Source organism: Phocoena phocoena, chromosome 5 (genome assembly GCF_963924675.1).
Source record: "Phocoena phocoena chromosome 5, mPhoPho1.1, whole genome shotgun sequence".
In the NCBI taxonomy this organism is placed as follows: domain Eukaryota; kingdom Metazoa; phylum Chordata; class Mammalia; order Artiodactyla; family Phocoenidae; genus Phocoena; species Phocoena phocoena.
In genome coordinates, this window is record NC_089223.1 from 2,823,064 (window position 1) to 2,850,641 (window position 27,578).

General features: G+C 50.5%; 1 protein-coding gene across 1 annotated transcript in view; it reads left to right on the forward strand.

Moving 5' to 3' along the window:
- Positions 1 to 27,578, forward strand: part of FNIP2 (folliculin interacting protein 2) — a 121,612-nt gene that overhangs the window by 84,368 nt on the left and 9,666 nt on the right. Inside the window, exons 9-14 of the mRNA XM_065878108.1 lie at positions 7,091 to 7,292; positions 7,591 to 7,679; positions 9,833 to 9,979; positions 10,098 to 10,267; positions 14,009 to 15,116; positions 15,925 to 16,081. Of these exons, the coding sequence (XP_065734180.1) occupies positions 7,091 to 7,292; positions 7,591 to 7,679; positions 9,833 to 9,979; positions 10,098 to 10,267; positions 14,009 to 15,116; positions 15,925 to 16,081 (1,873 nt within the window). The remainder of the gene's footprint in view (positions 1 to 7,090; positions 7,293 to 7,590; positions 7,680 to 9,832; positions 9,980 to 10,097; positions 10,268 to 14,008; positions 15,117 to 15,924; positions 16,082 to 27,578) is intronic.

Here is a 27,578-nt window from a genome sequence, read left to right on the forward strand (position 1 = left end):
ATGAGAGATTAATTACTACAGGTAACTATATGCAAATAAAATGGACAACCTGGAAGAAAAGGACAAATTCTTAGAAAAGTACAACTTTCCAGGACTGTACCAGGAAGAAATAAAAAATATAAACAGATCAATCACAAGCACTGAAATTGAAACTGTGATTAAAAATCTTCCAATGGACAAAAGCCCAGGACCAGATGGCTTCACAGGCAAATTCTGTCAAACATTTAGAGAAGAGCTAACACCTATCCTTCTCAAACTCTTCCAAAATATAGCAGAGGGAGGAACACTCCCAAACTCATTCTACGAGGCCACCATCACCCTGATACCAACACCAGACAAAGATGTCACAAAGAAAGAAAACTACAGGCCAATATCACTGATGAACATAGATGCAAAAATCCTCGACAAAATACTAGCAAACAGAATCCAACAGCACATGAAAAGGATCATACACCACGGTCAAGTGGTGTTTATCCCAGGAATGCAAGGATCCTTCAATATATGCAAGTCAGTCAATGTGATAAACCATATTAACAGATGGAAGGAGAAAAAACATACGATCATCTCAGTAGATGCAGAGAAAGCTCTCGACAGAATTCAACACCGATTTATGGTAAAAACCCTCCAGAAAGTAGGCATAGAGGGAACTTTCCTCAACATAATAAAGGCCATATGTGACAAACCCACAGCCAACATTGTCCTCAATGGTGAAAAACTGAAACCATTTCCACTAAGATCAGGAACAAGACAAGGTTGCCCACTCTCACCACTATTATTCAACATAGTTTTGGAAGTTTTAACCACAGCAGTCAGAGAAGAAAAAGAAATAAAAGGAATCCAAATCAGAAAACAAGAAGTAAGACTGTCACTGTTTGCAGACGATGTGATACTATACATAGAGAATCCTAAAGATGCTACCAGAAATCTACTAGAGCTAATCAATGAATTTGGTAAAGTAGCAGGATACAAAATTAATGCACAGAAATCTCTTGCATTCCTATACACTAATGATGGAAAATCTGAAAGAGAAATTAAGGAAACACTCCCATTTACCACTGCAACAAAGAGAATAAAATACCTAGGAATAAACCTACCTAAGGAGACAAAAGACCTGTATGCAGAAAACTATAAGACACTGATGAAAGAAATTAAAGATGATACAAACAGATGGAGAGATATACCATACTCTTGGATTGGGAAAATCAACATTGTGAAAATGACTCTACTACCCAAAGCAATCTACAGATTCGATGCAATCCCTGTCAAACTACCAATGGCATTTTTCACAGAACTAGAGCAAAAAAATTCACAATATGTATGGAAAGACATAAGATCCCGAAGAGCCAAAGCAATCTTGAGGAAGAAAAACGGAGCTGTAGGAATCAGGCTCCCTGACTTCAGACTATACTACAAAGCTACAGTAATCAAGGCAGTATGGTACTGGCACAAAAACAGAAATATAGATCAATGGAATAGGATAGAAAGCCCAGAGATAAACCCGAGCACATATGGTCACCTTATCTTTGATAAAGGGGGCTAGAATATATAATGGAAAAAGACAGCCTCTTCAATAAGTGGTGCTGGGAAAACTGGACAGCTACACGTAAAAGAATGAAATTAGAACACTAACACCGTACACAAAAATAAACTCAATATGGATTAAAGACCTAAATGTAAGGCCAGACACTATAAAACTCTTAGAGGAAAACATAAGCAGAATGCTATATGACATAAATCACAGCAAGATCCTTTTTGACCCACCTCCTAGAGAAATGGAAATAAAAATAAACAAATGGGACCTAAGGAAACTTAAAAGGTTTTGCACAGCAAAGGAAACCATAAACAAGACGAAAAGACAACCCTCAGAATGGGAGAAAATATTTGCAAATGAAGCAACTGACAAAGGATTAATCTCCAAAATTTACAAGCAGCTCATGCAGCTCAATAACGAAAAACCAAACAACCTAATCCAACAATGGGCAGAAGACGTAAACGGACATTTCTCCCAAGAAGATATACAGATTGCCAACAAACACTTGAAAGAATGCTCAACATCACTAATCATCAGAGAGATGTGAATCAAAACTACAATGAGGTATCACCTCACACCAGTCAGAATGGCCATCATCAAAAAATCTGCAAACAATAAATGCTGGAGAGGGTGTGGAGAAAAGGGAGCCCTCTTGCACTGTTGGTGGGAATGTAAATTGATACAGCCACTATGGGGAACAGTATGGAGGTTCCTCAAAAAACTAAAAATAGAACTACCATATGACCCAGGAATCCCACTACTGGGCATATACCCGGAGAAAACCATAATTCAAAAAGAATCATGTACCACAATGTTCACTGCAGCACTATTTACAATAGCCAGGACATGGAAGCAACCTAAGTGTCCATCAACAGATGAATGGATAAAGAAGGTGTTGGCACATATTTACAATGGAATATTACTCAGCCATAAAAAGAAACGAAGTTGAGTTATTTGTAGCAAGGTGGATGGACCTAAGCCTGTCATACAGAGTGAAGTAAGTCAGAAAGAGAAAAACAAATACCGTATGCTAACACATACATGTGGAATCTTAGAAAAAAAAAAAGTTCTGAAGAACCTAGGGGCAGGACAGGAATAAAGATGCAGATGTAGAGAATGGACTTGGGGACACAGTGAGGGATAAGAGTAAGCTGAGACGAAGTGAGAGAGTGGTATGGACATATATACACTACCAAATGTAAAATAGATGGCTAGTGGGAAGCAGCCACATAGCACAGGGAGATCAGGTCGGTGCTTTGTGACCACCTAGAGAGGTGGGATAGGGAGGGAGATGCAAGAGGGAGGGGGTATAGGGATATATGTATACATACAGTTGATTCACTTTGTTATACAGCAGGATTGTAAAGCAATTAGACTGAAATAAAGATGTTAAAAAAAAGAAAGAGAAAAGCATAAATTTCAGTACATCTGGATCAGACGATTCTTATGGAACATTTTGCTAAAGATTCAGTTCTTCACACACATCCATTTTGTGTAAGTCTGAATTGAATTTTAAATGTATCTTTATGCACGGTTATTTTAATGTTTCCTCTGCCATTTCCTGTGACTTACAGAGGTCTTACAAGAAACTGGAAGTGTCTTCATGGGCTGCATATAATTCAGAATGCCTGTTTACGCACTGTGTCACTACATCGTCAGTTATACGGAAATTTAATTTTAAAATGGGCTTCATTTCTAATAATTTCTTCTGAAGCTTCATATGAAAGATGTGGGTATTTTCTAGCCAATGCAGCAATCTGCATTCAATTTCTGCTTCTGTGCCTGTGAATATTTGCTTTGCAATGTTGCTGCAGTTTTCAAAACGAGATTAACAAACTCTTTAAAGAATTCTAGTAACTCCCTGATGTACTTTATCGTGTTGTGAACCGTAGGCTCTTCCTTTGTGATAGTTTACTGCCCTGGGGCTCAGGACGAAGAGCTAAGTGTTGTGCAGACTCCACAGGGGTGGGCTCTGATGATGGACAGACAGGCTGCCTCCCCCTCGGTCTGTGCCTTGCCCCAGCCCTTCCCCCCTCCCATGGCCGTGCCGTCTGCTGCCGCCGCCGCCGCCTATCTGGGCCTAGGTCCCAGCCTTGGGGCCTTGTGGCACCGCCTTGGTTCTGGACTCGTGGGTGTGTGCCTGACCCCAGGCCAGCGACCCAGCTTCCGACCCCGCGCCCTGTGCTCGGCTGCCTGGCGTCTGCCCTGCCCACGCCCATGCGTCATCACCCCATCAGACTTCACTTCCAGAGCACAAGTTAAAGGTGACACGGTTAAGAATCAAGGTAGCACCCGGAGAACGTCACTGGGAGCCTGGGCCCTCCTGAGAGCAGCCCCGCAAGGCGGGGGTGGGGGGGCGCAGGCTGTGCGCCGGTGGTCCTGGACTCACCCTTGCCTGACGCCCAGGACGGAAGAGCCGCGGGCGCTCAGCTTCGGTCACTGTGCCCGCGAAGACCCTTCGATTACCGGGGTCGCCGCCCGTCTCTCCCTTGTGGCAGGTGTGTGGGCGGGGATTAGTTTCTGACGCGGGACCGGAGAACACTGGGTACCAGGGATGCGATCGCCTCCGGCTCTGAGAGGAAGTCACCGCACTCAGTGACCTGGTTCCTGAGAGAGTGCAGGGCGGCCAGGGAGGATCTTCACAGTCTTACGGTTGGTTGCTCGCTGACCCCCGTGCCACGTGGGGAGCTTCGGCGACCGGAGGGTGGGGGGAGTCGGCGGGGGGCAGTTTACCCGCTGGCGCAGAGGTGCTGTCCGTGGAGGAGAGAAGCTGCGGATTCCCCCCTTAGTGCGGCTGGTGAAACCCTAAAGAAGCAGGTATGACGTCCCAGAAAGTCTTTGGCCCGGAATTGTAAACTGAATAACCAGAAAGAGTCGCTGATGAGATGTTCCTTGACCTGCAGAAATGGCGATTTCATATGTACCAACATAACCCGTAGATTCCGCCTCCATTCAGAGCTGACATAACCAGTCAGACTGAGCAGTCCTGAGGCCAATTACAAGTCACTGAGATGTATTTAAATAGTCAGTTTTTGCTTTATTTAGGATCTTGAAGTATTTACAAGGTATGTGAATGCTCATTCATGTGTCAACAAAATTCTATTTGAAAAATCCAGTGTGTAGCGTGGTCTTCCCTTGACTTGAAGGCCTGTCAGCTGGTGTGACCGCTCCCAGCCCGTCCCCCCAGTGGATGGGTCAGACGTGGCGCCAGAGCCCCTGGTCACTCCCAGTGTCGGAGCAACGAGCCAGGGCTAGCAGACAGAACCCCTGGGCTGTGACTCCGGCGTGGTCACTGCAAAGCTTTCCGTTTTGAAGCCGGTTGGTTAGTCACTCTGCCCCAGTTTTCACATTTGCAGAATGGTCTGTGTATCTTACCTGTTGCCTTGAGGGTAAAGCTAGGATGAAGTAGTTGTGTGCATACTTAAATTTTTTAAGACATTCTGAAACATGCTTTCATTGTAGATTGATCTTAAAAGTATATTTACAAATACCGCATGACCTGATTTATTCCAGTTCGCGTGGTTGATCCAAGACGACAGGTTGAATGAAGCTCAGTTGCTTTAGAATTCAGCAGAGACATAAGGAAGCGAGTAAGAGGCACGCACGCTATTAAAGCTGCGGGCGTGTCTCAGAAATTCGGCAGACGGCACCATCCGCTGTGCTAGGTGCAGTTGGCTACTGTTTCTAGGGTGGAGCTGAAGCTGACACACATCTGCAGAGGGCTCAGTGGTCACTGCAGTCTGATTATTAAGGACCACATTGGCCAAAGATGAGTGGACTGATAGAGTCATTTTACTTTTGCGAAAGGGGGGAAGTAGGAGATAACGAAGAAGAAAGGGTTGTAAGAAAGAATTGGTGTAGCATAAGCTCAGAATTTCCTCTACAGAATAGGTGTAAACTGGTGCAGAAAAACAGAGTTATAGGACGAGCACTCTGGAAAAGAAGAGGGAGCATGGTTTGAAGTTAAGTAAAATGGTAAGAGCGCCTCGAGAATTTCTTTCTGACGAGCAGATGATTAGGATCTAGGGATTTCTCAGAGAAAGCAATTGCTGGTTTATTTTAACGGACAGCATTTACAAGAGCATCTGGAAACCTGTCCTTCCTGCGCCATGTCTGTCCGCGAGGACTTTTACTGATTTACCTGCCACACCTAAGTCTCCAGCATCTTGCTTAAAGTGGAGCAAAACAATGACATATCCCTCTGAGGTTAGGGCAAGATGTCTTCTCCTTTCCTTTAAAAATAAGATAGCTTTCCTGACCATAAAACTTCTGATGTGTGTATGTTTTTAAGACGTGGGTATGTTGGAAATCACGGGAACATTACAGGCTGTGAGCAGGGCACTACAGAACAAGTTAAAGACCAAGAAGGGGGCTTCCCTGGTGGCGCAGTGGTTGAGAGTCCGCCTGCCGATGCAGGGGACACGGGTTCGTGCCCCGGTCCGGGAAGATCCCACATGCCGTGGAGCGGCTGGGCCCGTGAGCCATGGCCGCTGAGCCTGCGCGTCCGGAGCCTGTGCTCCGCAACGGGAGAGGCCACAGCAGTGAGAGGCCTGCGTATCGGTTAAAAAAAAAAAAAAAAAAAAAAAAGACCAAGGAGGATGGCTGCCTCAAGTCCCATGAGCAGACATGACCGTTCGGGTGTAGTTTGTAGTAAAGGAGGTGGTGTACCAAGCTTGGTGACAGACAAGGCTGAATGGTGGAGCCCGAGAGAAAGAGAAGGCTCCCTGCACGCCTGCCATGTGCCAGGCCAGGCGCTTTCATTTGCAGTGTGATGTCCTTGGCTTTGGTGTCTTTGTAGAAAAAAACAAACTAATTAAAAAACTTTTTTTCACTCTTGCCGTTAGCAGCTGTGTGGTCACATGCTGGTTTTTCAGACTAGTTAAAGTAGAGATATGGATTGGCCATATTTGTGAGGCTTACCCCTTATGACAAATTGAATGCATATTCAGAGTTTATTGGCTTCTTTTATCCTAGAAGCAGAGTCTCTGCAAAGAATCTTAAGTTGGTCGAGGATCTGACTGTAGCAGAAGCGAGGTGGGTCTTTCTGCTCGGGGGGTTTCCCAGAGAGTATCCCCAGTCGCATGGCTTAATCTCAGCATTTACAGGAGTAACTTCATCTCATGGTTTTAATAACCTTGGGAAAGTAAGCCTCAGCTACTAGTAAATGTCCAAACGTGATGCCTGGGTCACACAGAATACCACAGAGGACCATGTCTCCTCAGATGTTCTTATCCATCGGTATCTATCAGCTAACGGATGCTTCACACCCCTTCCTAAATGCGGCCAATCTGATGTAACATAGTCCAAGGGAAAAGCGCTAAGAGTCTAACAAGAGGACGTTTGAAATTACTTTCAGTTCTCACTTAAGTTTCTCTTTGCGTTAGGCTAACACTGAGTGTCAGGTGGAGTCTGATGCAGGAGGACAACCTGGCGGTAGACACACTCTGAGTTAGGACCGCGTGCCCGGATCGGCCACCAGGGTGTCGCCCTGGCTTTACGGTTCGTCCTCGGTGTGGTTCACTGATGCAGCATGACTCCCAAAACCCCTTCTCCTTCCAGGTCAACGGATGAGACGTTCAGCTTGGCCGAAGAAACCTGCAGTTCCAACCCGGCCATAGCTCGGAGGAAGAAGATTGCCATAAGCCTCATCTTTTCCCTGTGCGAGACGGAGGAAGCCCAGAGGAACTTCCAGGACTTCTTTTTTTCTCATTTCCCCCTGTTTGAGTCTCACATGAACAGGCTGAAGAGTGCAATTGAAAAGGTACTGAGAATGCAATCCATTGTCACACGGGGCTGTAAGGGTCGAGGGCTCTCTGTACCCGCTTGCTTTCCCAGGGCACGTAGATCGGCTGCAGCAGTGGTAGGAAGTTCCCTAGGCACACTGAAGTCAGGTACCAGATCCTGATTGCTTTGGGAAAGGGAATTACTGCCCCCAACGACTTCGGTCATGACTAGCTTGAGTGTGGGCTCTAACATCGTCTCTTATTAATAAAGCCCAGTAGATGGTTACGGAGGAATTTCTTCTCCACGTAATGTGGCTTGTTTTCTTTCCACCGAAGGCCATGATCTCGTGCCGGAAGATCGCGGAGTCAAGTCTCCGTGTCCAGTTTTATGTCAGCCGTCTGATGGAAGCTCTGGGGGAGTTCAGGTAAACTGGCAAGGTTTGGCAACCCCAGCAGGGGAAATTGGTGAGCAGCGGCCGTGGATCTCGGCATGCGTGGAGACCACAGCTCAGGAGTGTGGGGGGCTAGCAGTTACTAGTCATTTTAGCAGCTCCTTCCTTTGAAGCTAAGGCCCAGTGGAGCAAAAAGTGTAAGCCACCAGCACTGAGTAATCCTCACGACTGCCAGAGAGACGGTCCCTGATGTGACTGTTCCTAACAGAGTGAATGGAGAAAACTAATATTCATACGTCTCGTGTCATCTCCCAAAAGCCCTAGGAGGAAGCACTCTTAGCCCATTTTACAGATGTGGAAACTGGAGGTTGAGATGCTTGTCCACAGCCTAAGTGGGGAGAGTATGCACGTCAGGGAGGTTACACTCCAGTTTGCCAGGACAGCCCTGTGTACACCCGGTGTCTTCCCGTGGGTGTCCTGGTCAGGACATTAAGTTGTATGGTCACCCTAGCGTGTCCTCACTGTCAGCTCCTAACTGTTGATATTTGTACCCCGGAGACCAGTTTTCTGGAGGTCTTGCCCCTCTTGTCTGGGCTGTAGCTGGGATCCATGGTCACCATGCTGAGCGGGGCTGTTGCAGCGCTTCTTAGGGCCAGTTTCTGGGTGTGGAATGGAATCGCACTTCAGAGCCGTCACGAGCTAATTAAGAGTCCAACCGTTCCTCTCTAGCCCAGGGATAAAAATGTTTACGATTCTTACAATGTTAGAACGTTTTTGTGATGCTTAAGGTAGAGGCTGGTGAACTCTAATGCTGCTTGGAACAAAATCCCCACCCAGCCTTAGTTGAACCCTGGGTTATGTGTAAAGTACTCAAGTAGCACGTTAGTCCTTATCTGGGGATCATCCAGACCCACGTCGCACATTTGAGAAATAGTGTGAAGCTGTGTGTTTCGATGGCAGTGTGGTGACTAGCGAACCTTCTATGGTTTGTGTGGGCAGCGCCGGGCGGGCTGTGGTCAGGCTCGAAGCTGGCTTGTGCTGGAGGGTCTGGACACTCATTTAGTAGAAGGTCCGGAATCTGAACGGACAGGACCTGAGGCCTCACTGTGGATAGACGGGTCTCATCCTTACCTCAGTGACCTGCTGCTCCAGAAACAGCGACAGGATCACGTGTTAGCGTTGGAAACCTTGGTGTCGGTAAGCGAAGCCCAGGTCCACGTAGCTGTCACTTGTCAGTGCACTCAGCAGGTGCTCTGCCTCGTGCCAGGGCAGGATCCTGTGTGTCCCAGCTCCTTGATGCACACGGCCGGAAACTCAGGTCAGAATATGCCTCGTGTACCCCCATCCGGGAAGCGGGGTGTCTCCTAGACGCAGAGGTGCCAGTGGAGATCCTAGGCTCGTTGGTGCGCTCCCTGGAAGGACCGCCACGAGCCACGCGGCCTGGAGCAGAGTCCCCGGCACGAGGCGCTCTCATCCGGACCTTGTCATTCAGTGCGTGTGTGTCTCCCACAAGGAACTCCTTTACACCTCCAGTTTCCTAAGCCGTAAAGTGACACGGCCAGACTCGTCACTTTCCCTAACAGCTTACAGTTCTAAGAATTTGATTCTATTAGCCCGTGTAACAATCTAGTGTATAATATGGTGAAGAAGAGCCATTTATTTGTGTTCTTTTTTCATCTAAAGTGAATAGGGTGCTTTGGTTCAAAGAACAAAAGCACTAACCAGAAATTGGGTGACTTGAGTTCCCTCTGGTCACATTTTCAGTCTAGCATGTTTATTCTTTCTTCCTTTATTTTTTTCCTATGAAAACTGGCATAAATTCTGACACAAGGCATCGTGCAAATAAGTCTTTTTAAGGATGACTATTTTATATCAGTGGTTAGTATACCTTTCCTGTAAAGGGTCTGTGCCCCACGGCTGCTCAGCTTTGCTGTGGTGCAAACGCAGCGACAGATAATAGGGAGATGATTGAGCGTGGCTGTGTGCCAATAAAACTTTATTTATTAAAAAAAAGGTCAGATTTGGCCTATGCATCGTGTCCTAGTTTACCGACCCCTGTTTAATATTCTGCTTTGGATGCCTTAGGGGCTCCCTAGATCCAGGTGAGTGTTTTCTTCTAGATTCCTTTACACAGAGATCATCCACCGTGACATCTGTGACAGTTCCCTGTACCTTCTCTTCTGTAGAGGGACCATCTGGAGCTTGTACTCCGTCCCAAGGATAGCCGAGCCCGTGTGGCTGGCCATGATGTCCAGCACCTTGGAGAAGACGCAGCTGTGCCAGCGCTTCCTCAAGGAATTTACACTCCTGATAGAACAGATCAACAAGAACCAGTAAGTGGCGGTGCTCTGGAGCCTTGAATGCCGGTTCCAAGGCTGGTGTACGTGCTGTAGGTGCCATGCCTCTTCCTGCATTGACTCACCCCGTTGTGTTTTCTCCCGTTTCTCCAAGGTTTTTTGCTGCCTTGCTGACCGCAGTCTTAACCTACCACCTGGCCTGGGTGCCCACCGTCATGCCCGTTGACCACCCTCCCATCAAAGCCTTCTCCGAGAAACGCACCTCTCAGCTGGTCAACACGCTGGCCAAGACACACCCATACAATCCTCTCTGGGCGCAGCTGGGTCAGTACCGTACAGAGACCATGTGGGACAGACTAGGAAAGACGGGAGCCTCTTCTGTTGCTATCCGCCATCCGGCCCGGCGATTCCCAGTTGTCACTGGGCTGCAGGGAGCGGGGGACTGGCCCACAGACTCTACCTGTAAAGCAGCCCCCGTCCTCCCCTCCCCCCGCCAGAGCCTCGCTGCTCTTTAAAGCCACATAGGTCCGCAGCTGCTCCTCCAGTGGGGCTCCTTAACTCGGCACTGTTGACATTTAGACCAGAAGATTCTTTGTTGGGTTAGGGGGGAAGAGGACCGCCCCATGCCTGGTCGGATGTTTAGCAGCATCACTGGCTTCTGTTCACCAGCTGCCAGTGAAAACCCCTCTTCCAAAGTTGTGATGGTGAAAAATGTCTCCAGACAATGCTGAATGTCCCCAGCACGACAGGAGAGCCCCTGGCTGAGGACCACTGCCCTAGAGGGCGGACCGGATAGGAAGGAAGTCGGACAGAAAAGAGAGTAACACACTCTAGGATTTTGCCGCCTTTTAAGTTTGAGCTGAGGGCAGAGCCCTTGTCTTTCTCTCCATTGCCCCCTTAGCTGCTTCCTCCGAGCTTTGTGCTCAGGCCTGGCGCGGGGACCTGACGTGCCGCGGGGCTGCTCGTGGAGTGTGCGCTTGCGAGCCCAGGGCTCGGGGAGAGGCGCACTCCAGGGCCTGTCACTTGGCCGAGTCTGCAGTGACCCGTCAGGCCTGCACATCTGCTCTGTCCCAGGCCCCATCCCTCTGCGGGACCCAGGGCCCGGGTGACACGCAGCTCAGCCTTGGGGAGCCTGCTGCCCGGTGGAGGAGAAGGGCCGTGTTCAGAACGCCCCGATCACTCCTTTGCTGGGGTGAGCAGAAGCCCGCGAGGGATGCAGGGCAGTGCAGAGGGTGAGGACATGCGCAGACGGCTGGACCAGCTCCCAGCCTCCTGGGCAAGTGCCCTAACCCTCTGTGCCTCCGTTTCTCCATCTGTGAGATGGGTGGTGATGGCTCATGGCTGCCGTGGGAGTTCCACTGCTTGTACGTGAAGCCCCCTGTTACCGACACCGCCGTTGCAGATGTTGATACGGGGGAGGCACCAGGAGGGGGGTCATGGGGGGAGGGGGCCTTCAAGGAAGACACACTTGAGGAATCGGTAGAAGGGCAGCATTTTCCAGAAAATAACGGCAGACCGGGGAAAAGCACCGCAGTCTCGGGAAACAGCGTGTTGTAATAGTAGTGAAAGCTGCCACCACGGGCCAAGCACTGTTCTGGGTGCTTTCTGCACGTATTAACTAATTAGACTCTCATTCTAACCCTGGTACTGCGTCCTCACTGTATCACAGATAACAAAGCTGTCTTTCCCTGTGCCCGGGGTCATGAGATACGGGAGGTAGTATGGTTAAAACAAAGCCACAGACCCTAACATTTATCATCTCAGCCATTTCTAAGCCTGCAGTTCGGAGCGTTAGTTCTGTTCACATTGTGCGCGCTCTTCTTCATTCTGTAAAATTATACCCGTGCAAGACAAAGGCATCCACTCTAAAATTAGTAGCTCCATCAGTCCTGGACTCAAAAAGTTGCCTTCAAGGTCAAGGTCCATTCAGTCTGTTACCTTAGTGACGCATTGTTCTGTGGAGTTCGGCTCTGAAGTCGCAGCACTGTTTCCATACACAGCTCTCCACTTCATACAGGTTAAACCGTTGTCAGTTGTATTTTAATAGCCTTCTTTCTTTTTACTTTTTCCCATTTATGACTTAGTTATTGTAACGCACACCACCAAAAGTTAAATGCATTGCTAAAAACTGTCATTCTGAGTGGACTTTCCAAAGTGGTTTTTTTGGCCAGATTTTGGGTATGTAAATCTCGTCGTCTTTATTAACACTGGGGCTGATTTAACAAGAGTGTCTCATGAATCCCTGATGTGGCCGTGACACCCCGCAGCCATGGGCGGATGTGATCACGGGAAGTAACAGTAACACGCTCTTAGTCAAAGTTTACTCAGAAGTGCTTGTGCTGACATCAGACTACAGTTCTGAGTTGTTTTTCTGAAATCTTGCATGGTTTCTCAGTCACTTGCAAAAGCCTCGAGATAACGTTCTACTAAGCCTTCACCTAGCCCTTTTATTTATGTATTTATTTATTTTTGGCTGTGTTGGATCTTTGTTTCTGTGCGAGGGCTTTCTCTAGTTGTGGCGAGCGGGGGCCACTCTTCATCGCGGTGCGCGGGCCTCTCACTTTCGCGGCCTCTCTTGTTGCGGAGCCCAGGCTCCAGATGCGCAGGCTCAGTAGTTGTGGCTCACGGGCCTAGTTGCTCCGCAGCATGTGGGATCCTCCCAGACCAGGGCTCGAACCCGTGTCCCCTGCACTGGCAGGCAGATTCTCAACCACTCTGCCACCAGGGAAGCCCCACCTAGTCCTTTTATAGAGAGGATTGTGTGATATCACTTCTATCCTGCCCTTTACCTGTTCTCAGGAGGCTTACCCTGGAAGCCCTCTCTAGAGGGGGCACCTCTGATGCATGCTGTCCCTTTTCCGTCAGTCTTAAACCTTAACAGTGTGATTAGTCTTATCTAACAGATGCCTCTCCTCCTCCCGCCAGATGGAGTCCGACTTCCTGAGTTCTTATTTATAGTGCTAACCATGCATCTCCTCTCCTTTATTTAGGATCTTTTCACATTTTGATTTATTCCAACATTCTGATTTTTCCTGCAATGCTTTCTGACTTAGGGTTGCTTATACAGATATGTAAATGAGATAAGGCCATGTAAAACACTCCGCACGGTGCTTGCACAGTCAGGAAGTGTTGGCTTTTTGTTGTAATTGTCAATAATATTATTATCAAAATATGGAAGGTGCGACTTACCAAGTGTAACTGTCAGGTTTTATTACATGCCATAATTTTAATAGGCACTGGACAGACACTTGTGATGAGGAACCTGCACTGATGGTTCGTTGACAGGTTTGCCTTTTTTCTTCCACCTTTAAGCCAAGTGTTCATGCTTCATTAGCTGGCTTTTAATCAGTGTGTCAGGATATAAGTTATGGGACATTTTTCTCCAGTAGAATTTTCATGTGAAGTAATGGAAGAAAAATGAGATGCATTATTCCTGAGCAAGTGATTTTCTTCTTGTTAATCACATTGATTCTTCTTGGTGCCTGTGTGTATCGAGCGGACCATCTCATTCAGCGTTTTGCATTGACTCACTTCCGCTTTCTGTTCAGAGATCCCGGAATTTCACCCCAGGGCCTGTTGTCCTGGGGTTCTTCAAAAAGATCTCGCCATTCTAGTTTCCAAGACAAATTATTTGGTTTGGTCACATATTCAGGGCTCTGGCTTTAGCCTTACCTTGGGGAGATGGGATCAGCCAGCCCACTGAGCTGCCCTGGAAAGGCCCAGCAAGCACCTCGAGGGACTGTGCACACAGCACTGCACCCTCTGTGCACTGGCACCGCACTGCCCCCAGTATACACCAGCACTGCACTGTCAGTGCACTGCACCCGATACACACGGGCACTGCACCTGAGCACCCAGAACAGGGCTGATCCTGGCAGGCCGGCTTTACGTTGCAGAGGAAAACTGAAAGGTGGTCCTTCTAGGAATTACCTTTGTGCCTCAGTCAGGCGTGTGAAGAAGCGATGCTGGCCTGGGAGTAAGTCATTTGCATCTCTCCTGTTCGGGCTGCCGTACCCTTGACACGCTCCCCCAGACGACTTGTCTTTCTGTCCACTTTGCCTCTAGGCGACCTTTACGGGGCCATCGGCTCTCCGGTGCGACTGACGCGCACGGTGGTGCTGGGGAAGCAGAAGGATCTGGTGCAGCGCATACTGTACGTGCTGACCTACTTCCTGCGGTGCTCGGAGCTGCAGGAGAACCAGCTGACGTGCAGCGGGGCCTGGGGGCCAGACGAGCAGGCGCTGGCGGGGGGCAGCATCACCACGGCCCTGGAGAGGGGCGAGGTGGAGGAGTCCGAGTACGTGGTGGTCACGGTGAGGAGCGAGCCCGCGCTTCTGCCGCCGCACACTGACACCGGAGACCTCTGTCCCCACCTCGCCGGACAAGGAGGCCGGGGGCCGGAGCAGAGCCCCGCGGCCCGCGGCACCCGGAGACCTCGGGGCGCGTCGTGTGGGGACGAGGAGAGTACGGAGGAGGCGCCCCGCGGCGGCTCCGCGAGACTCCCCAGCGGCGCAGGTGCGTGCGCGGGGCCGGCCGGCGGGGAGGGGTCGGGAGGGGAGATGCCCAAGAAGCTGCCCGATCGCTCGGCGGCCAGGCCGTGCCCTGAGGGGCGTCCCTGGGAGAAGGTCACCTTCCACATCGGGAGCTCCGTGTCTCCGGACTCGGACTTTGAAAGTCGCACCAAAGCGATGGAGGAGCGGCTGCGGGCCTGCAGGTGTGCGGAGCCAGCGCGCCGACCCCCGGCTGGGCCCGACGCGGCCCGGGAGGCCCGGGACTGGCGGGCTCCGAGGTGCTCCTGGGCCCCCGAGGCGTCTGCGGGGGCCCGCGGCGTCAGGACCGGGGCCGCCAAGGAGGCTGCGGAGACGCCCGGCGCACCTGCCGCCCGGGGCGCACCTGTCGACCCCGCGCACGCGCCAGTGAAGCCGTGGGGTCGGGGCGGGGAGAACGCGGACGGGCCTGCGCCGAGCGGGTGCGCGGCCGCAGTGCCGCGCGAGGACGCCGGCCTCAGGCGGGAAGGAGGTCTCCCCAGGAACGAAAGCTCGGACAGCGCCCTCGGCGACAGTGACGACGACCCGTGTGCGCCGGCCTCGCCGGACCTGGGTCCCGGCAGTGACGGTGACAGTGAGCATGACCGGCCCGAAGGGTCGCCGGAGGTGGAGCTGCCGCTGCCCAGGTAAGGCCGGCGGCGGGCCGGGCCGGGCCGGGGAGCTGATGTGCGTCCAGCCGGCACCCACCGGCACCGCTGCTGTGGGCTGCTACAGGGCAGGATTATTCTCTCCAAGCATTAGTGTCCCCAGACCGGCCTGCCCTTCCTTAGCCCAGCTCTGAGCTGGGAGCTGGCGGCGGCTTTGCAGCTCTGGGGACACTGGGGGACGCTAAGGGGCGCGGGGGCAGTGGGGAGCAGGGGTGTCGTCTTCCGTCGTCCCCGCGGCAGATCTGTGGCCGCGGACACCCAGCCTGGGAGGTGGTGGGTGACATCCTGCGGGTCTCTCCTGCCTGCCGGTCAGAGTGCCTGATGCGTCAGGAAAAGCCCCCTCTTCCTGAGGCGCCGTCGGTTGAGGTTTGGTCCGTGAAGCAGTAACTAGAGATGCCTGCTGGCCTTTCGCTGTCCTGGCTGCACCCTGAGCAGGTGTGCCGAGTTCCTCAAGCCAGGCTTCGCCAGGATCCCCTCAGCACGCTCAGACTCCCCCTTTCTTCTCTCCACACGGTGGCTGGAGGATGCTCTGTGTGAGGTGCAGGCCCAGGCTCGCAGCCAGCCGCCAGAATACTCATTTTTTCCTGCTCTTCCCCTTTAGGAAAACTCCTTTTTCCCTTCAACTCCCTTCCTTTTCCTGCACCACTGACCCACTTCCTGGAGGACTTGTGATCCGAACCACTCCGAATCTGTTTTTCTCACCTGTGCCACTGGGGCTTTGTTCCAGCTGCAGTGCAAGAAGGGAGCGCGTTTTCGCTGTGGGTTCTGATGGCCGGTATCATCTTAGGTCTCAGAGCGTCAGCACCCCGAACGTGAGAAACTTCGGCCGCTCCCTCCTGGCGGGTTACTGCCCCACGTACATGCCAGACCTGGTGCTTCACGGGACCGGCAGCGATGAGAAGCTGAAGCAGTGCCTGGCTGCCGACCTGGTCCACACGGTCCAGGTGAGCGATGCCAGCTGGTCGCCTCGGGCTGCTGACCGGGGCGGGGCGGTGGGGGGGGGGCGGCCAGGGGTGTGCTTGGCAACGGGTGCGATCGAGGGATTGTCGTTGGAGATGCGGGCAGGGTTGCAGGAACTGGCGAGGCTGGTGAGCCACCCGGGGATTAGCAACAGCTGGAGGCTGTGAGCACACCGGGCGGGCAGCAGTGGGGGAGGCGGCGGGGGGGGGTGGGCCGCCTGGCTGCAGGAGCACGGCAGGGGCGGGGACCTCACCTCGCTCTCCTCCAGCGTCTGAGCTCTCTTGGTGCCCCCCGTTGGCTGAGCCCAGCCAGAAGCCACAGAGCAAGGTCGTAGCTGATGCAGACGCGGTCCCAGCGCCCACAGAGGTCACCTCCCGAGCCACCCGAGTGAAGGGTGGGTCTGGGGGCGGGTGGGTGGAGCAGACAGAGCAGTCAGCACAGATGGTGGCAATTGTGTGCCTTCACGGGGAGGGCCGAAAGGATGTCACATATGGTTTGCCTCTTAGCCGCTCCTTGCAAGATCCTAAAAGTAATTTATTTTAACTGATGTGTCATTAAGTTCGCTTTGATGGCTGCATGAGAATGACTGTGTAGAGATTAACAAGTCTTCCTGCAAGATTTCCTTGTGGCTGCTGCTAAGCGCTTCTCCGCTCTCTGCAGCGTGACAGGAACTGAGCGGCGATGGAAATGCTGTCGATCTGACAGGCCTGTTTTCAGTTGAGCTGCTCTTGGACAGATGTGCAAAAATAGCTGTTTTGCATTGGAAACATACTGTATCTTGGGCAATAGGGAAAGTTCTCAGCGCATTAGGAAAATTGGAACTTGGCTAGCTACCTTCCTCGTCGCCCAGCAAATCCTTTTGGAGAGGTGGACAGACGGCAGTGCGTGCTGCCTTTGACCTTGAGCTTCTCCTCTGTGAAGACCAAACGCCCATCAGGCACAGGCCAGGCAGGCTGGAGGTGTTGCTGTGAAATGGGAAGAAAAGCCCGGTGGTGAAGCAGATGCGCTCACCCCCCTGAACGGGGAGGGAGGGAGATGGGGAGAGGGCGGCCTGAGGCTGGGGGCCCGCCCGGTGCGGGCGTTGGTACCGCGATCCTGACCCGCCCTGCTTTGTGCTTGGCCACCACCCTCCCCAGGCTGGCCCTGGAAGGAAGCAGTGCCATTAGTATTCTATCTCCATAGTCGTCAAGAGCACTGTGTCCTTGCCTGTCACCTCAGAGGCCCATACGTCGGTGACCTCGGAGAAAGGAGATGCCCTCCTTCGACGACGCTCTTTCGGGGTCGGCTGAACCACGCGTGGAGGCTCAGTGGTTCTAGAGCCGTGCATATGTTTAGTGCATGTTTAGTGCCCGCCCCACCGTGGACACGCATCTATCGACTGATAGCCCGTCTTGCCCTTATTATCTGCAAAACCATACACGACACTTTTTATATCTTCCATAGGCTGACAAGTTCAGAGGTTTGTGTATTAGGTTTCCATGGTGACCATCTAGCTCTATAATTCTTATATTTAAGAAAACAAGATCATGTTTCCTCTGTTTGTAACTCTTAAAGACTTGTCATCTCTCATTTTCTCTTCCTTGCAGAAGTAGTGTTTTCACACTGCAGCTGTTCTCACCTCTGTAGACTGTGCAGTCAGCCTGAGAGATGGAAAGTTGCTGACCACAAAAACCTGTATTGTGTCAGCTTGTGGGGACACGCCCCGCGCAGCCGGCTTGGGTGTTAAGAGGAAGCTGTGAAGGGGCATAAACTATGTCGAGAAGTGTACTGCACTCAGGCTGTGTCCGAGTCGCACTAGCGGAGTTCTCACGTCACTTTGGCACGTTCATCTTAATGGATTTGGCTTTTGAAGTAAGCATTCCATTTAGACTGCTTCTCAGACTGGGGCTCTGCTCTGTGGCAGAGTTTAAATAAAAATTGCCGTTGACGAATATTTGTGGAAAAGTAAATTAGGAGGTTTGCGGGGGGTGCATTATATTGAATTTACTGCCCCTAAAGCCTAGTAATTATTTAAATTCTTGAGTGTGTTATCAGAGGAAGACGCAAAGGCCCAAGAACAAGTACATGAGCAGAGTCAGGGCTGAAATAACAGCTTGCTGAGGAAGAGGGGCTCGGGATACATTGCTTTACTGTAATTTGCTTTCGAAAACCTGTTTTTCGGACGTTAATAATTTCTAGTGTTCATGCCGGACTTCATCCAGCTTTGAGATTCATAATTGTTTTTAGAGAAGGATTTTTAGTAACTGTTTAAAAGCAGTTGATTTACATTATTGATCTGTTCTCTAGGCCTGTGTACGATTGGACTGTAAAATCTGTCTTACGTAAATGCGTACTTTTGCAGCCTTGGTGGACCAGCTTGTGGAGATTCTTCTCTCACTGAGGCATTGCATCTGGAGCTTCCAATACTAAGAATTTCTTTTTGTGCATTTCCTTATCCTAGTCTCTTATGAAAGAAAGCTGTATCAACTTTATTTCACTCATTTTGATTTTTATTACTGGCTTCCACGTGGTAAGATTCTGATGGTCTTTAAATATTTAAACACGTGTTCTTGTTTAATCCACATACTACCTCTGTTCCGTCATTGGAACTGTTTCTTTGCCTCCTAACATAGAGATTATACAGCTGCCTTCAATTAGGCTGAAGTCATATTTAGTTTCATTCTTTTCCTGCCGCATCTAAACGCGAATTCTTTCTTCTGTTTTCCTTTTGGCTTTAAATGGTGAGGTAGGAGAGAGCCAGCTTCACTCTGCACCTGTGACTCTCAAGGAGCTTTTTCTCTCTTCTTTTTTTCTCATGTGTCTTGTCCACCTGTGGGTGCTGCTGACGGGGGCTGGGGCAGGTATTAAGTTACGGGGCAGTGGAGGTGGTGGAGGAGACCGACTTGACACTGATGCTTTGGTGTTACCACTTGTTCGCTGGTTGTCAGGTAAATCCGTTGGCTTCGCTAAGCCTTAGAAAAATGTATTTAGAGGAACAGATAAAACGTAACCCAGCAGTTAAGAGCTTGGCTTCTAAAGGCAGGCAAACCTGAGATTGACCCATGGTTCACCCCTTGTGGCTTCGTGGCCTTGCACAGGATTCTTTAATCGTCTAAGCATCAGTTTCATTTTCTAGAAAATGACGGCAGTTAGAGGTCTGCTTGAAGACCGTGAGATGATGCACATCCAGTGTTGAACACAGCGCCCAGCGCATTACTGAACGCCCGACAGACGGTAGCCGTTACAGTGACACCCGTGCACGCACTTTGTAAATGAGTTTCCCAAGATGCTCCTGCTGGGGGTGGTGGAACAGAAGCGGGACCCATTCATTCAGTGCTAACGGCGGCTGCTTTCCCTCCCCTGGTGGCTTCACGAGGAGCGGCCAGGCCGCTCCAGCTCTGTAGGGTCGGGTCATCGAGACCAAAATTAACATCATGTATTAGTGTTTCTTTTAACAAAAACTGTGTTGCGGGGCTTTGGGCGTCTTGAGAATACTCTGTGAAGCGAGGTCCCGGTTGGATATGGCAGCCTCTTTCGTTTCTTTTTAAGAGTAGCAACAGACTGCAGAAATATGCAGAAATCAGCACAGCGGAGCAGCTTTGCTGGCGGCTTGGCTGGGACGCGTGCCGTGAGCACCTGATTGCCCATGCAGCACAGTCAGCCAGGGAGCCGACGCGAGGACAGCGAGGCGCAGCGACCGAATGGCATCCCTTTAGCACCGCGGGCAGCGCTGGGGTGGCTGGAGTCAGCAGCAGCCTTAGGTCCGTAGCGCTGTGGGGCAGACCTGCTGGCGAGACGGAACACGTCCCGGCGCGGGGTGGCGTGCACAGCAGGGCGCGGGCCTTCAGCACCGTCTGGCTCTTGGGGGCTGTACGTATGGATGCACCTGTATCCCTGGGTTACGCCGTTAAAACGCGTTTCTTACCGCAGATGAGGGTTTTAAAAATATCTGAAAAAACTACCAATCTCTGGGTATCGCCGACCCCGGTCTGAGATCTTGGTGACCCCTCTCCTCCTAAGCTGCCCTCCACCTTCCAGCCTTGCACGTGGCCACGGAGGGCTCCTTCTCAAACGTGGCTTCTGTCGGTCACTCTTCTGCTCTCATAGGGGCCTGTTTCTTTAGAGACTGAAATCTAGGCTCCTTGGCTGGAACTGCCCCCTGTATGTGTTTCAGATACATACGCACACGTGCAGCCCTGCTCTCCCGTGCCGCTCGGTCACACCATGTGCCAGCCTGTAACGGCCCGCCCTCTCTCTCACCTCCTTGCCATGTGCGTTGCTCCCTCTGCCTCAGGCGCTGTTGAAGCAGCCCCAGTGCCTCTTGCAGCCCCCGTTCCAACGTTGCCCTTTCTCTGAACCTGCCCCAGGCCCTTTGCACGCGGCGCTTGGATATGCCTCCAGCATCTTTCTTCCACCAGGCCTGCGGGCGTCTCTCCGTCCAGTGCCTGGCCCGGTGCCCAGGGATGCTGCACGGTCCCCCTGCGCTGGGTGGAGGAGCGTGTGTTCCTGCAGATGAAGCTGTGCCCCTGAGTATGACCCTCCTTCTAAAGTAGAGAGACGCGGCAGAGAGTCTGCCTTTAAGACATAAAGGGGAAGAGTCCTCTGTTTGGACATGCCGCCTGGGGCCCTTTGTGTTCTTTTTCTTTACCTAAAGGAGGATAAGATGCTTATTATACGTCTCAAAGGCATCATTTCTCTTGCATCTTGTAAGTATCAGGCGCATGGCTAATTTTATGTTTTCCCCAATTTTTTTCATTACATGCAAAATATTTGGACGTCTGTGCCATTCTCTGCAGAAAAATCTAGGTGCCAGCCTCCTTACGTTGTATCTTGGCGTCATGCACATCCTCCCGTAACTGTTCTGATGACCCTTTTTGACCTTGAGCACCGCTCCTCGACTTTAAACGCTTTCCTTCCTCAGCATGTGACCGTCCTGACATTTAAGGCGTCCCCGAGGCTGCGCCCTGTGTCCACAAGTCCGCAGGCACAGACACACAGAAGGTCAGGGGTTTCCTCTGGACCCTGCCCCCCTGCTGGACCCTCCCCGCTCCCGCTGCCCCAGGTCCTGACGTCCTCACTTCCCAGGACCCCTCAACAGTGCCCGTGGTCCAGAATGATCGATTCGCTCTCCTTCTCTACCTTATCACAACTCGGAAGCCTTTAGAGACCGACATGGAGCCTGTTTCTGAGAGACACATATAGCACATGAAACAAAACAACTCCAACACAATGGGCCTCATGGTCAGGGTGAGGGAGAGTGACCAGTACAGGCAGGGGCGTTAGCCCTCCTCCAACAGTCCAGAGTAACTGTTGAGTATGTATATTTAAGATGGTTACGGTGATAAAAGAAGGAATTGGAATCTTTAAAAAGACAGTCTGTTATGACACACGACTATTTAGATTTGTAAAAGAGCCGAAGAGAGATGCTAAAATGGAAAAATGCAGTCATGGAAATTAAAACTCGGGGGTAGGTTAAAGAGCAGAGCAGATTAAATACAGCCAGAGAGGATTAGCGTTTGTGAAAGAGTGACTAGATGCAGAACTACCGCTTTGACTATAGCTCAGAGACAGAGGCGCGTGAAAAAATGTGGAAGAGCAAGTAAGAGACCTGGAGGCTTGAGTGAGAAGGTTCTGTCGCGCACACAGAAGGCGGGAAAGAGAAACAGCCTTTGAAGGAAGAACGGCTGCGATCTTTCAGATGAAGTGAGCCCACTGACTCCCAAGTAGGGTAGATATAAACAAACCCTCGCCGAGCAGCAGGACATCAAAGACAAAGGACCCTTGTCAACAGCCAGAGAGGAGGCATGGCCCCTGTCCTTCAGGAGGTTGAACTCCAACAGGTGATTAAAGACATAAGCAGTGAAAGCAGAGCCCACAGCAGGGGGGAGGGGGCAGGGACGCACGGGACAGCCTGGGGGCTTCCTGGAGGAAGTGACGTCTACGGTGGGGATGAGCGGAGAGAGGGCGAGGGGGCCGGGCTCCCCCGGGGGCTACAGACTAACCACAGGCGACGCCGGCTCTGCCGCCGCCACGGGAGCTTCTGTCTGTCTGTCTGTCTCTGTAACTGCTGTCGGGAGAGCCTGCATGCCGAGCATTTAGTGTTTAGTATCCTGGATGACTTTGTAGGCTGGAGGAAGTGTTGGAGAACGGCGAGTGGTAATCAGGTTCCTGTTCTCTGCGCGGATGTGAGACTGAAGGTTTTTAATAAAAACTGGCCAGCCATCCACACGTGTCTGCGTCCTGTAGGCGCCCTCGGCTGCCCAGAAGTGGGTGGACTGGCTAAGGACTGGCTCGGGTTGCTTAAGTCCTCGGTTCCAAGGACATGGAGGGGGGTTGGCCCCTACGGAGGTAGAAGAATAAAAACGGGATCCGATGACGTTTAACCAAGAGCAGGTGCTGAGACTATGGCCCTCAGGGCACTGATCGTCCATCTTCTCTCTGTGACCAATCCAAGGCTTTACTTGAAGCCATGTAAGAGCCGCTATTGTTAAGTCGTGGGGCTATAACATAACGGGGGGGGGGGGTTTCTTTGGAAGGTGTTTTGTCATGTCACGTTCTCTGACTCAAGTTCAGTTTAATAAAGTTGTAGAACTCGACAGAAATATCTTCTAGGAAGTGATGAGCAAATTGACACTCAGATAATACCCAAGAATCTTACGTTTTATAATTGAGTGTTTCAGAGAAAAATAAAAGAAACAGAGAGGTTCTTCCCATTACCTGAGTCATAAATCACCTGCTCCCTTTGTGTGTGAGAGAGGCCACCCAGTGGCTCATCCTGGTTGCTAATTGGCGCTGTTGTAATCAGTGAGCAGATTGTAGAGCTGGTCGTGAGTACCAGCGTCCGTCTGCACACCTGTTACCTGTGATCCACGTGTGGGCTGGCATCTTTGAGGGTTCACGAAGGATCGGTTTATTTTTTTTAAATTATTTTTATTTTTGGCTGCGTTGGGTCTTTGTTGCTGCGCGTGGGCGCATGGGCTTCCTCTAGTTGCGGCGAGCGGGGGCTACTCTTTGTTGCGGTGCGCGGGCTTCTCACTGCAGTGGCTTCTCTAGTTGCGGAGCACAGGCTCTAGGCACGCGGGCTTCAGTAGTTGTGGCACGTGGGCTCAGTAGTTGTGGCTCGTGGGCTCTAGAGCTCAGGCTTAGTAGTTGTGGCGCACTGGCTTCGTTGCTCTTTGGCACGTGGGATCTTCCTGGACCAGGGATCGAACCCGTGTCCCCTGCATTGGCAGGTGGGTTCTTAACCACTGCGCCACCAGGGAAGTCCCGAAGGGACTTTTAGAGTATGTATTGGGCAATACCAGCAGCATAAAGATGGGAAGTTTCTTAGCAAAGTCATAATAGAGGTGACCGTGTTTTCTCCTCTTGTCATTATGTTGCAAGTGTCATTCCCAGTTGTTGCAATCTTGTCTTCCAAGGGATTTCCACCCTGGCAAGCTCCTAGGGTTTCAAAGTAGAGGGCTTGGCAGGCTCATTGAGCTACGAGTCAGAAGCACTTGAATGAGTTCCTAGATTCTCTTTCTGACGTGCCAAGATACTTCATGAGCTCTCGTACTTCTTGTCCTCACGTCCCTCTCCGTAGAGCAGGACTGCATCCTGTGTACTCACGGCAAGAAAGGTTTGATGAACTCATCAGTAGTTGAAGGAAGCATACATGGGAGCTGGTACTTTCCTACTCCTGAGTTAGAAATAGGTAACCACCACCCAGTCAAAAAATAGACAGAAGACCTAAATAGACATCTCTCCAAAGAAGACATACATCTCCAAAGATGGCCAAGAAGCACATGAAAAGATGCTCAATATCACTAATTATTAGAGAAAGGCAAATCAGAATTACAATGAGGTATCATCTCACACTGGTCAGAATGGTCATCATCAAAAAGTCTACAAATAATAAATGCTGGAGAGGGTGTGGAGAAAAGGGAACCCTCCTACACTGGTGGTGGGAATGTAAATTGATGCAGCCCCTATGGAGAACAGTATGGAGATTCCTTAAAAATCTAAAAATAGAACCATATGATCCAGCAATCCCACTCCTGGGAATATATCCGGAGAAAAACATAATTTGAAAAGATACATGCACCCCAATGTTCATTGCAGCACCATTTACGATAGGCAAGACATGGGGCAACCTAAATGTCCAGCGACAAAGGAATGGACAAAGAAGATGTGGTACATGTATACAGTGGAATATTACTCAGCCATAAAAAGGAACGAATTAGTGCCATTTGCAGCAACGTGGACAGACCTAGAGATTATCATACAAAGTGAAGTAAGTCAGAAAAAGACAAATACCATATGATATCATATATGTGGAATCTAAAAAAATGATACAGATGAACTTATTTACAAAATAGAAGTAGACTCACAGACATAGAGAACAAACTTATGGTAACCAAAGGGGAGGGGAGAGGGATAAATTAGGAGTTTGGGATTAAAATATACACAGTACCGTATATAAGATAGATAGGCAACAAGGACCTACTGTATAGCACAGGGAACTATATTCAAGATCTTGTAATAACCTATAATGGGAGAGAATGTAAAAAAAAAATATATATATATATATATATGTATAAATGGGTCAATTTACTGTATACCTGAAACTAGTGCAACATTGTAAATCAACTATATTTCAATAAAAATGTTTAAAAAGGAAAAAGGTAACTATGTGAAATGTTAGTCATTTAAGTGCAATACGTGGAAAAGAAGTATGTTAATAGTTGTGTGGATGACTTAATAGGAACTGGATTGAATCTAAAAATAAAGAAATAGAGAATTGTTCAACAGAGCCGGCATGCGTTAGATATTTAGCACATGCCTTGCCTTTTGTTTTGCTCATTTCCGAGACTATGGAAGAAAAATGTGATTTCTCTCCTTGAGTTACTTATGAAATCACTGAGTAGACAAACAGATGTGAAATCCAGAGCGAGTTAAGACCGTGTGATTCAATGCCAGAGAGTGGACGCGGGGAGTCTTGTTGAGGGGTGTGGGGCGTGAGGACCCAGGCTGGGCCCCTGAAGAACTGGAAGACTTAGCAGGCAGCCCGGAAGACATTCTGGGCACAGCCCGAGTAACAGGTGGGCGACCTCCGTGTCCAGAGGAGGGAGTTCTTCTGAGGGCGCCCTGGAGGGGAGCGTGTGCACGCGACGGGGGGCCCAGACGGGAGCTTCCAGGATGGAAAGAGACAAGTCTGAGCCTGAGCGTTGGGGTGTCTGTGCTGGAGTAGGGTTCTGGGTTGGTGAGGGGAGTGGTGCGGCGAGGGTTTGGGGGACGTGGTTACGTGGAGGTGGTGGTGTAGGGAAGCAGCAGAAGGCCCCCGACAAGCGGTGGGCGCTGCACTTCGTGTTCCACGCTCATTTTTCTCACAGAAACTCTCAACCAAGTGCGATCATACTTTGCAGACGTAGACCCTGAGGCCTAGGTGAATGGTCACTGAGGGCCCAGGGCTAGTAAGTGAGGGAGGTGACAGTTAAGCCCAATCGTGCCCAACTGCGGAGCCTTGGCTCCTTGGTGAAATATCAGATCCAAGCTCTAAGGATGGAGCTGGAGGGACTGGGCTTCTAGTAGGTGTTTGAATCGTTCAGTCTTAACGTTTTACAGCATTTGGTAAAGTACTTAATTTCTCAAAAGCACTGCGCCATGTATGTTGTTGCTGATAAGTGTCTGTATTTGTGTGTACCCTGGTGTGTACGTGAAGTTGATAAAATCATGAACTTGAGAGACCCGCCTGACAGATTTCACTGTTAATTACTTCTACAGTTAAGATATGGCTCATAAGGAAAAGTAATAAGAAGCAGCGTCATATAATTCAGTGTTTCCTGTGTTTATTGTGGTTCTCTATATGCCTTAAAGAGCCTTTGGGCTTCCCTGGTGGCCCAGTGGTTAAGAATCCGCCTGCCAATGCAGGGGACACGGGTTCGAGCCCTGGTCCGGGAAGATCCCACATGCCGCGGAGCAACGGAGCAACTAGGCCCGTGCGCCGTGGCCGCTGAGCCTGTGCTCTAGAGCCCGCGAGCCACAACTGCTGAGCCCACATGCCACAACTACTGAAGCCCGTGCGCCTAGAGCCCGTGCTTCACAACAAGAGAAGCCACCGCAGCGAGACACCCGCGCACCACAACAAAGAGTAGCCCCCGCTCGCCACAACTGGAGAAAGCGCACGTGCAGCGACGAAGGCCCAATGCAGCCAACGGTAAAAATAAAATAAAATAAATAAATCTATTTTTAAAAGTAGAGCCGTTTCTAAGAGGAATTTTCCATTGAATACCAGGCAGGGCCGAGGGCGTGTGTGGGTGAGTGTTCCTTTGGTAATCCAGGCATGGTCTTCTGGATCATGGAGTTCTTTAAGTTCTAAAAGCTTAGACATTGACTAATCCGCCACACCATGATACGGTTAAACTGCCCTGTCTTTCGTGGGCTTGTGTTTCTTTTGGGAAGATATGTATCGGAAATCGCCATAATCACCAGGACTTAAGCTTCAGTTCTCTGACCTTAGAGAAGTTTAAACCACATCAGAGCTGGGCAGGCCGTCACCCTGGTGCCCCTTAGATTATAACTTAATCTAAGTTATAGACATGTTTTCTCTCTCTCCAGGATTCATTTCTTTTTCTTGACTATTCATTTACATTTCCCTCTATTTCCATTTTCCTCGTAAAAGTGTTTGTTCTTCAGGAAATAAGTAACTACTAGATGGTGTACTTAGAGGCAGTTGGGGTGTGTTCAGGTAATTACTTGTTAGATATTTGGGAGTCCGAGGACGTGTAATCCTCTTTTCTTTAATCTCGCTGAGGTAGAGCCGATGTACAGTGCTGCTAACGTCTTCTGTGCGACACACTGACTCAGTACACATATTCTTTCTCATTCTCTCGTCCACTGTGGTTTGTCACAGGATACTGAGTATCGTGCCCTGTGTAATTCCTTGTTAAGGTGCTCCGCTGACAGCTCTCCGTGGTTCTCTGTGTCCCTGGAGCCTGCACACGTGGGGGCACCATGCTGTGTTCGGGCTGCATGTGCTGCCCTGCCCTGTCACCGCTGTGCTTGACCTGGCCCATCTTAAGTTTGTCCCCTTTCTCGAGGGCCCGGTCCTGGGCTAGGAGCTGAGAGTCCAGGGAGAGAAGAGTCAGCCCCTCCTTCAGGGGATGGGCTCTCGACCCCCTGTCCGTTTGTCCCAACCTTCAGACCTAGCCTTCCTGTGTGCTAGGTCTGTGCTCAGGTTTCCACCAGTGATTTAAAAATGGCTTACGCTCACTTCCTTTCTTTCACAGTTCTCTGACCCATTTCGTTCTTCCTCGTAAGATACCTGAGCCAACCCCTCTGTCCCTCCTCTGCTGTTACTACCCCTGGGTCTGCAGCCTCCTGGGCTCACTGGGACCCGGGCAGCCTTCCATGCATCGCTTCCCCAGTGAGCCTCGCTGCCCTCGTGCCAGTGGCTCACTTCCGAAGGCGGAGCTCTGTGTGTGGTTATGGGGCCCCATAAGCTGCTGTCTGTGTGCTTTCCTC